At 36.9% G+C, this 10,626-nt stretch overlaps 2 protein-coding genes across 3 annotated transcripts; both read right to left on the bottom strand.

The window, feature by feature from the left end:
- Nucleotides 1–52: 52 nt before the first annotated feature.
- Nucleotides 53–7,668, bottom strand: LOC113636628 (zinc finger protein 239-like). Of its 2 annotated transcripts, XM_047814059.1 has the most exons (6): nt 7,403–7,668; nt 7,144–7,306; nt 6,964–6,999; nt 3,121–3,212; nt 2,455–2,563; nt 53–2,221 (listed from the first exon to the last, which is right to left on the bottom strand). In XM_047814059.1, the coding sequence occupies exons 1-6, from the start codon at nt 7,544–7,546 to the stop codon at nt 1,281–1,283; spliced, it is 1,485 nt and encodes a 494-aa protein (XP_047670015.1). In that variant the 5' UTR covers nt 7,547–7,668; the 3' UTR covers nt 53–1,280. The 2 variants fall into 2 exon arrangements, with proteins under 2 accessions (XP_047670015.1, XP_047670018.1); XM_047814062.1 differs by lacking the exons at nt 6,964–6,999; nt 7,144–7,306; nt 7,403–7,668 and adding an exon at nt 3,310–3,436.
- Nucleotides 7,601–10,084, bottom strand: LOC125141409 (E3 ubiquitin/ISG15 ligase TRIM25-like). The gene is made up of 2 exons (XM_047814851.1): nt 10,078–10,084; nt 7,601–8,276 (listed from the first exon to the last, which is right to left on the bottom strand). The coding sequence occupies exons 1-2, from the start codon at nt 10,082–10,084 to the stop codon at nt 7,744–7,746; spliced, it is 540 nt and encodes a 179-aa protein (XP_047670807.1). The 3' UTR covers nt 7,601–7,743.
- Nucleotides 10,085–10,626: the final 542 nt, after the last annotated feature.

Below are 10,626 nucleotides of genomic sequence, written 5' to 3' on the forward strand. Positions count from 1 at the left end.
GTGTAAAAACCTATAGTCAGTGTTACCTATGAAATGATGACATTAACTTGGATCTGGATTTTGTCTTTTATTCCTCTCGTGTATAACTGACAATGTACACATTTGATCGTTGTTGCTGTACTTTCTATACACATGCTGTACTTTATAATAAAAAACATTTTAATATAAAAACACCTACATATATCAAAGAAATAGATATATAAGTATACAAATACTCAAAGTTCATTATAAACGATTATACATTTATTTTCTCTCATCTAAAAAGTCCATTTGAATCACCTCAGTTTTACAAATAAAACTTTCTATAATGACGTCAATATAATTCTACAATAAGAATAATACTAAATAGATTTAGTATTAAACAATATATTTATAGATATATTAAACATTGTTTATATTTGTGTGGCTATAGAGATAAACCCACATGTAAGTTGTCACAGCTACAGACTACATGACCCTTATGTCCTGTCATGAGCACTGGGGTTAGCACAAAGTTCCCTCCCCTCGCGCTCTATGTAGTGACCTACAGCTGTAACACACATCGAGTTGGGATTGTTCCACAATTACTTACTCTTCACTAACTGAGTAATTAAAGCGCTGGAAATTAAAACTTCAGAATGTTTCCACGGTGAATTTATTGTCCTTTCTGCCTTCTTTAGCTAAAATTAATCACCAACCGTGTGTAAATACACCTGTAAACATACACAGCCCTGACTGAGGTAAAGTGTTAGCCGGATGCTAGTGCTAAAGTTAACTAGCATCATTTATGAACACAAACCTGGTGCTCCTTCACAACTTCGCTCAAACACGGATATCGCTCGGATATCCATCTGTAAAATTTTGGAACCCCCATATTGCCGAGAAAAACAACAAAAAAGCGCGGACGTGAAGAGCTGCATCAACTTAGAAGGCTAGGTTGGCATTGCTGTGTTTGTGCTCGCGGTTACTCTTATGTTTGTTTTCCTACCCGTATTCAGACACGTCCCGCCTTCCTTCGTTCGGATTGTTTAAAACTATCTTATATCCCGACGACGGTACACTACATTTAGCATCCAATACATTGCACAGAATTTGGGAATTTATGAAAACGGGTAGGACAAAAAACTACAGGCGATAATGACCAATGATAATGTCTGTGTAGAATCTCTGACCAAATGACCCCAAAATGAGCTTAAAATATTACAGGATTTATGAAAAGATGGTAATACATTTATTAGCAACACCTTTTTTTCTTTTAAATATTGTATTTATAAATAAAACATTCCAAAGACAGGAAAAGGTCAATCTTTTGTATGTGCTGTATGAATGCGCTGGTGTCTTTGGAGACTACTCTGCTGCGTAAAACACGTCCCACACTCCGAGCAGTAATACGGTCTCACTCCTGTATGAATGCGCTGGTGTCTTTGGAGACTACTCTGCTCCGTAAAACTCTTCCCACACTCCGAGCAGTGATATGGTCTCACTCCAGTATGAATGCGCTGGTGTGTTTGGAGATCACTTTGTTTAATAAAACTCTTCCCACACTCTGAGCAGTAACATGGTCTCACTCCTGTATGAATGCGCTGGTGTATTTGGAGTTTACTTTGTGTAATAAAACTCTTCCCACACTCTGAGCAGTAATACGGTCTCACTCCTGAATGAATGCGCTCGTGTGCTTGGAGACTACTCTGCTGCGTAAAACTCTTCCCGCACTCCGAGCAGTGATACGGTCTCACTCCTGTATGAATGCGCTGGTGTGTTTGGAGATCATGTTGTGTAATAAAACTCTTCCCACACTCCGAGCAGTGATACGGTCTCACCCCTGTATGAATGCGCTGGTGGACTCGGAGATTACTTTGTGTAATAAAACTCTTCCCACACTCCGAGCAGTGATATGGCCTCACTCCTGTGTGAATGCGCTGGTGTGTTTGGAGATTACTCTGCTGCGTAAAACTCTTCCCACACTCTGAGCAGTGATATGGTCTCACTCCTGTATGAATGCGCTGGTGTGCTTGAAAAGTACTCTGCTGCGTAAAACTCTTCCCACACTCCGAGCAGTGATACGGTCTCACTCCTGTATGAATGCGCTGGTGTGTTTGGAGTTTACTTTGCGTAATAAAACTCTTCCCACACTCCGAGCAGTGATATGGCCTCACTCCTGTATGAATGCGCTGGTGTGCTTGGAGACTACTCTGCTGCGTAAAACTCTTCCCACACACCGAGCAGTGATACGGCTTTTCTCCTGTAAGAATATGTTGGTGTGTTTAACCACGTTTAATGCATAACATGCACAGTAACACTTTATTTTAGGGTCATTTAACTAGTTGCTTATTAGCATGAATATTTATAGAATATTGGCTATTTATTAGTACTTAATAAGCACATATTAATATGTTTATTACAATTAATTAACCTGACAGGAAAAATTGTCTCAGATCAGCTAAACTTCAGGATACTTTGATAGTTAAAAATTACCTTCTGCCGCCGCCACGGGGGCAGATTTCTGTCTTCCCCTCCCTTGGAGCTCTCTCTCAGGCGGTGGTGGCCACACGGCTTGAGCTTCCTTCTGAGGCAGAGGTGGTTGCTGTGCATAAACATGGTGTGTTAGAAGCTTTGGATACAAATTCATGCTGAAAAATCCCCCTCCCCTTCTATATACAGCAACTACGCACTTACCCTTAATCCACACTATCCTCAGTAATGGTTATATCAGAGCAATCAGTGTAATCATCATGCGCTTTTTTACGACTTGTCGCTCCAGCCATCTTTTATCATACACAATAACACACGAAAAGTCTTCTCCTGATCACTTGTGCATTTTTAAGGTGGTCGATCTACACCGTGATTTTTCTATACGACCATATCATGTATTTCAACCAATAACACCTCTAATATTAATTTACACCTTTTATAATACATACAATGTTCTAAAAACTGTTTTGTTGAGGTTGTGAGGGTAAAAAAAATAAATCACTTATTTTAACACAAGCACAATGTTTATGAATAACAAAAAAATAGATAAATAAAATAAAATTATTTTAATTTAAAAGCTTGTGTTTGTCTAAAGCACTTTTCCTGATGCACACCCAGAAACAGAACAATCAATATTAGTTTAAAACAGTATAAATGGTGCATCCTTACCGCGCCTCGGGCCCCAGTCTCTCTGCCACGTGATTGTCCTCTCGCGCGCCCGGACATACCGTCTACTGATTTCACACCGTGTCTAATTCCCACTGAAATGTAAACAAATACAGAAACACTTATAGAAACGAGCAATATTATTAATTGTTGAAAGGCAGACAAACAAGAGTTGCAAATAATAAGAATTACAAATAAAGTGCTATGACAACGGTAGGCATAGTGTTAATATCCGAAACTGCCGTCGGCGATGACAGGAAGTGACGTCATTTCGCACATGCGTGGAACCGATTGTGTTGCTGGTACAGATCCATAGATATCTATACACTAGATGTCGCCTTGTATAGGGCAGTACATTGGAACGAATGCGTCAACTGAGCCACCATCTTGGTACGGGGGACCCCCTCCTCTTAATGCATTAGCGTCAATGTAGGCAAAGAAATAAAATCACCATAAATCGTCATGAATACGATTTCTAGGTTTTTTTTGGTTCATTCCAAAGGTCAGACATGTATTTATCATTAAGTACAGAGAAAATTTAATGTTTTGATATTAAGATAATCTACTTTTTCACAATATAATGCATAGTGCTAGTAGGTGTAAGTTTATTGGTTACATTCTTCCACTTGAGTAAACTTCATATGAACAATCACTACTTACCTTATAGCTTACTGCATGCTACACTGCTATAATGGTGTGACTATACATGTTCATTTAAATATTTAAATTGTATTGGTTTCTTAAATATGATACACAAAGCAATTTGCAGGTGGAAGCAAATCACAAATTTGAGAGAAACATAATGTGAAAGTTAGATAGTTGAGGTGCCAAAGACTGTTGAATCTTTTATTTATTCCTTTCCCGCAATACTTTTGCCACATTAAATAAGTATGTAATAAAGTCACATAAACAAACAAACAAAAAAAAAAACACTTTTTTTTCTGTTTGACTTTGAGGCTGAACTTGTGTGTTACACTGCCAAGCTAACTGCTGACATCCTTCCAGGTCGGCTGAGTTAACCATTAAAAAAAAGTGTTTAGTTTCCCTGCAACTTGTCCATGACTGACATCTCTGTTTATCACTTGGGAATCTACAGATTCAGGTTCTGATTATTCTATTTAATACCATGTCAGCAATCAAAAGCTATTTTCATGGCAATTGAATTAAATTACAAAAACACAAATATCATATAAATGCAATCAAAACAAAACAAATATAAACAGCAAGTCATATTATACAATTTTTTATTTTAATTAACATACGATAAAAAAAATCTTCAGGCATAATGTCATTAAATCTGTCCTTAAGTGAATAACTTGATAAAAGTTCTGCTTGTGTTAAGTCCAGGACAATCTAATAAAATATGTTTGACAGATAAGGGAATCTTACAGAACATATATAAAGTTGGGTCTTTTCACCTTTAAGCAAAAAAGCATGGGTCAGTTTTTAATGTCCTTATTAAGAGCTTCAGAATCTACAAACATTGTCTGTTTCCCTAACTGTCAAAAACTAATGGGTAACTAACATGGATTAGCTGTGGTCATTAACCAAGGACTAAAACAAACCAACGGAAGACGAAATATAATTTCCTAACATTCAATATCATAAAACACATTCTGACTTGTGTAATGTAATCCCTTCTGTCTGGTTTTTAGATTTCTTTCGTTTGAATAACCAAACGCAGCACAGAAGTCCGGCATCGTCCATGCATTTGAGGTAAAGGAGCGGCGGCGGTTTTGACGCATTTTTAGGACCCCAAGGCGACATCTAGTGTATAGATATCTATGGTACAGATCGAGTAGCGACAGAACACTATAACTAGTTCCGTTTGGGTCGTGAGTTGGTCGTCGGCGCTACTTTTTGACGTTGAAGAAGGTGGCACGAGCTTAAAAACAAAGATGGCAGCCGTCCACCAGATGACGCTCAAACACAGATAAATACAATCCTACAGCACTTTTGCTGGGAAAGATGTTTAAAAGATGCTAGTTTCCAAGATTAAAAGTCTTTCTTTCATTTTTAGTTATATAAAAAAGTTTCTTACTGACTGTAAGGAAATACTATATTACTGACCATGTTGGAAAAGACATGACCAAAATAAATGACAAAAAGCTGATGGACCATTATGGGAATCGGCTTAATGGCTTCCAGAACATGTTACTTTCCATCATAATTCTTGAAGTTTAATCCTAAGCTTCTGTTACTGTCTGTTTGGACTTTCCAGAACATGTTTTTTTTCCGGAAGAACTCGAATACTCTAATATTTCGTGCCAACATGTTAAACACATTGTCTATATCGTGGATTAACTGCAATGAACTATGAAACCATTTCATGTTTAAACATAAAACCTTTTTTTTTAGGAACCACTGGAAATCTTTAATGCATTTTTTTTTGATGAACTGCAGACACTGTTTAAGTACCGTCATTGTTCTTTAGATGTAATGTTTAAAACTATCCCATGAGCTCAGTCCTGATGAGGCCAAACCTCTGATACGATATGCACCAGAACATTGTCATAACTGTACTCTGACTTCTGAACATATATATTGTTTTCTAAATCTTTTTGTGCTTTTTTATTCAGTATTTCATATTCCATTTCCTTATTTCTTAGAACTGCACAAAATTATTGGTTACTCATTTTTCAAACACTGGTGTATTTTATTTGAGCACGAAAGGTGCCATACCGTCTTAATACACCTTGGATAAAACTTTAAAGTCATCTAAAAGTTTGATAGCTAAACCACTCCCACAGACACCTGAAACAAAGGGAGTTTTTCCCTCCAAAATCTAAGGCCATAGCATTGGCCATTTCCCCAAAGATGGGTGGAGTTCGCGACCTTTAAATTGTCACAAACACCACCAATCCGTGGGCAGACTTTCGGAACAGCTTGGAGACGACTCCATCTTCCTTCAAAGAAGTTCCAGCAAGCTTCACTTCCAAGAACAACAACTATTCTGATCTTCAGGAGAACTTGGAAGAACATCTGACCCCACCCTAACTGACTTTTCAGATATTTCTCTGTTGCATCCGGACTCTTGTGCAGTAAGCCAATGCAAGTAACCGTTTCCTTTACCAACCAACTTAGATGCGTATCATAGATGCCTCATGAAATATATTTTCTCTCTCTCTCTCTCTCTCTCTCTCTCTCTCTGTCTGTCATTAGTGAGAACATATGGAGATTATCCTGATTCTGATGATAAATATCAAAGTAGTAATATTTTCTTTTTGCATCTTTACTTTAATGATATATTTGTGTTTGTGATTTTTATCACTCATGTGTTTGTGATTTTAACACATTCCCAAACACTCACTCTCTCTCTCTCTCTCTCTCTCTCTGTGTGTGTGTGTTAAATGAAGCTCTCCCAGTTAGTTATAGTCACTTTGTGTTAGTGTAAATATCTAAAATATATATTTGTAGAATACATTCATGCCTTCAAGTTTATGTATAAATGACAGAAACACTGCATTGTGTAAAGTGTAAGAACTTTTTTCTAACTGCATGACTTTAAAACTCATCTTTAGGACAGCATAAAGATTACATTTACCACTGATAGTCAAAGAAACCCATCTTTTATCATGCAGTTAAAAAGGTATAAAGTTAATCTCTGTACAAACATACATCTGTTCCTGCATTATTTTATTAGAGAAAGGTAAGAAGATGATCAGTGTTTCTAAAGTAGTTTTAGTGCATGGCAGTAATAAGGAGCTATAGTGAGGAGGATAATGAGACACTTTAATACTCCTTGTATCTGGAGAGATCTACAGATGAAAATAAGTCTGATGATGCAGTGGTGTGATGCTAATATGTACATTTTAATATGAGAGGAAATCAGAAAGCTCACTGTACCTGCATACTGCTGAATCCTCTTCAGTTCTGTGGAAACTAATTACAACAAAACACCACGTCATTAGATTTCAGATCAGTTATTGGTATTTATACCTATACCTAAACATATACCTAAAACATCTACTTTAGTCTATTATTAGACTTTTTTTATCAAATCTAAAGTACAAAATAATTTCTCACCTGTTTCCTTTAACTTGTCATTGAGTGATTTGGTGAGTTTCTCATTCAGAGTCTGCGGAAGCTGAGACAGAGCTGTCCTCACAGTGTCCCCACTCACATCAGTGTTAATGCTGATCTCAGTCCAGTTCTTGGTGTGTGGAGGGCTGCACATGGAGGAGTAAATCTACAGTAGAGCAGGAGAGAGGAGAAATCCCTCAGCATGGTGAGTGTTGTTCTGTGATGTTCTGCATTGTCAGTGAGCAGAGAGAGGAACACTGACCTGTAGGACATGGAGATGCTCCTCAGTGTGTGAGAGCTGCTCCAGCTCAGAGTCTCTCCTCTTTAGCACACTGATTTCCTTCTCCAGCTCTTTAATGAGTCCTTCAGCCTGCCTCTCTGCTGCTTTCTGCTTCTCCTCCATCATCTCTGGCAGCTCAGCCTGACTTCTCTCAATGGAACGAATCAGAGCAGTGAAGATTTTAAAAATGTCTGCTTTCTCTTTCTCTGTGCTTCTCTAAAGGAGGAACACATTTTTACATAGAACACTGATAGTGAACTTTGTTCATGCAGATGTTGTTCTACAAATTTGTTCTACAACTAAGAATAAAACTACTGAATGTATCAGATATTAACTCGTGTCATGTTTGTACACACGTTGCTTTGCTCGACTGAGTGTTTGATCTCTCTTATCTGCTTCAGTCGGTCCTGGACTCTCTCGTGTTTCTGGCATATGTTGGCCACCAGGTTCTCCACAGGGTTTATTAGTTTGTGTTTCTTAAGTTTTGGAACATGATAATGTGGCTCTAAATGAATTTTACAGAAACTCAGTCCACAATCCAGACAGGATTTTAAGGCCTTCAGCTTCTCTCCACTGCAGGCATCACAAGGAACCTCAGGTTTGTCAGAACCACTTTTCTTCTTGAAGTAATCTGCAATCTCTCTCAGTGTTGTATTAATCTTCAGTTCAGGTCTCTTGGTGAATTTCTTGTTACATAATGGACAATGACAGTGTTTATTCTTGTCCCAGCACTGTGTAAGGCAGCTCTTACAGAAGTTGTGTACACATGGAGTGGTGACTGGATCAGTGAGCACATCCACACAGATCGGACACAGCAGCAGATCTTTAGACAGGAGACTGCTGGTGTCATGAGAAACTAGAAAAGAAAATGTTACACATAGTTGATAAATGGTGTAAATAGATCACACTGCATCTTTTGTTTAAGTGGTAGTTGTGTGTGGGTGGTTGGGTGGGTGCTGGTGTGGTTGTGTGAGAGAGTGAGCTGTTTTTGGGAGGCGCTTTAAATCTCTCCCAGAAGTTTGTATTTATTGTTTGGTGATTGTACTTTGATTGAGCTTTTGTTATTCTTTCTGTTGTTGGAATTGACATCTCTGTAACAGGAAGTTTTTCTTTTGGTTGTAAGTTAATATTCTTTACACTTTTTCATTCTTTATTTGTTGAGTTCTATTGTTAATTTGGAAAGGTATTAGTGGGGAAGGGGTGCCATTTCTTTTGGATCTTGTTTTCTCCTGTGTACGTTAGTAATGGAGTTAGTGTATTGTGTATTGTGTTGTAATCTTTGTTTTTTATTTTCTTTTGTAGCTTATTTAGTTTCTCCCTAAATGAGTTAGATGGGTTCTGCTTATTGTTTTGTCCTGATCCCCCTCTTGGAGTCTTCAAACCCTCCTGCACTTCATGTTTGGGAATAAATGAGCTTTGTTTTGACTTGGTTGTATAGTCACAATCTTTTTTGTGACAGGATTGCGGTTGAGTTGTTGATCCTCACAGTCGACACACACCACACTTTTATTCTGTTCCTCATCCCTCCATCCCCAGACTCCTTTTGTTCCTTGGGAACGTAACGAAGTGTCACTGCCGAGCTCCAACAATAACACATTTTTACTCAACAAAGTGACACATTTTCAGCCTGTAGTTTCATGTTAATGTTCATTTACAGATTCCTAGATTATTAATAATTTTTTATAAGTCTTAGACTTTTTGTGTATATAAAATGTTCTGTTCTACATTGTTTGGGTGTTACGTTATACATTTTGAAGTTATTTAGTGTTGCAAGGTTTTGTTAAATGAAGTTTGTAATAATCATTATCAATATTCAAGATGAATATTACATATAACACATTATTGTGATGTGATATTTTACTATGAAAGCTGTCTGACCTTCTGTGCACGTGACTAGGAGTTATTTGTGACTATAAACTGTTATTACCAGAGAGAATTTGTGTACAATATTAGAGGGTCAGAAGGAGCTGGAGACGTGATGGTGAGACTCAGGCTCATAAACAATTTGGTAAGATCCTGATCAGTAGATGATCGAGCGTTGTGCATCTAGCCAATGATTGGTGATGTTTTCCTTTCTTCTGTTTTCTGCCTATAAATCATTCCTATGTAACTCAGTGTAATAAATGTTCTAGGCCCTTCGTCTCTCCTGATACACGAGGAGCTCTGGGTCCTGCTGTGCAGCAGTGCAAATACATTGGGAACCTTTTTACTCTTGCTCGTTCTGAACAGTGTGCTATTTTTATTTTCTCTAAAACTTACACAACAATAATCAGTCACAGATTTTGCTAAATATATTATTTGGTAACTATTTTACATCTTTCTTTAACAGTTTCTATGTATTTGTTATTAACTGTATATTTTCTGTTTAGTTTCTACAGACATTTAGCTCAGTTACATAGAGACAGTTTTCAGGGAGTTTTTCATGATGCTTGTTTTTTTAATCATTTAAATTTGAATCAATCACCCTGATTAACAACTCACCATAATTATATTCCCCGCTTCATATCTACAAGTATCTGCATTATCAGAACTGTCAGTCATCACATTATCTGTGTGTGTTACACACACTACTGCTGCTGCTTATTGCACAAAAGCAAAATATTACACAATATTGTTATTAGCACTACCATGCACTTCTCACACTGTACATAACTGACCAGTCATATATTCTGTATTATATTTAATACTCATTCTGTCTATATTGTATCACATTGTCTGCATTTTCCTATACAGTCTGTATTGTCCTGTCTTGTGTAGTATAATGTTATGTTTGTACTTTTGAGAGTCACAAACAGCTGGAACCAAGTTCCCTCTGTGTGTCAACACCCTTTTGGCCAATAAACCTGATTCTGATTCGTTTTTCTGCCTTTCAGTGTCAGTGAAATAAATTAATATCCACATAATAAAATAGCAAACAAAACACTTTTATATATCTATGCAAATAAATACAAACTAAAGAAATACATAAAATAATAAATAATATAATTCTAATGAGGTCTTAATTTATTTCATTACATATTTAATTGTTGAATTATATATTGAATTTATAACTAATAAAGTAATATAAATCCTCCATAGTTACAGGATCAGTGTAAATAAATGTCTTTCTAAGATGTTTGTGTATTGTGTAATGATTATTACAAACTTCATTTAACAAAACCTTGCAACACTAAATAACTTCAAAATGTAACACCAAACAATGTAGA

This window comes from Tachysurus fulvidraco, chromosome 1 (assembly GCF_022655615.1).
Source record: "Tachysurus fulvidraco isolate hzauxx_2018 chromosome 1, HZAU_PFXX_2.0, whole genome shotgun sequence".
NCBI lineage: Eukaryota > Metazoa > Chordata > Actinopteri > Siluriformes > Bagridae > Tachysurus > Tachysurus fulvidraco.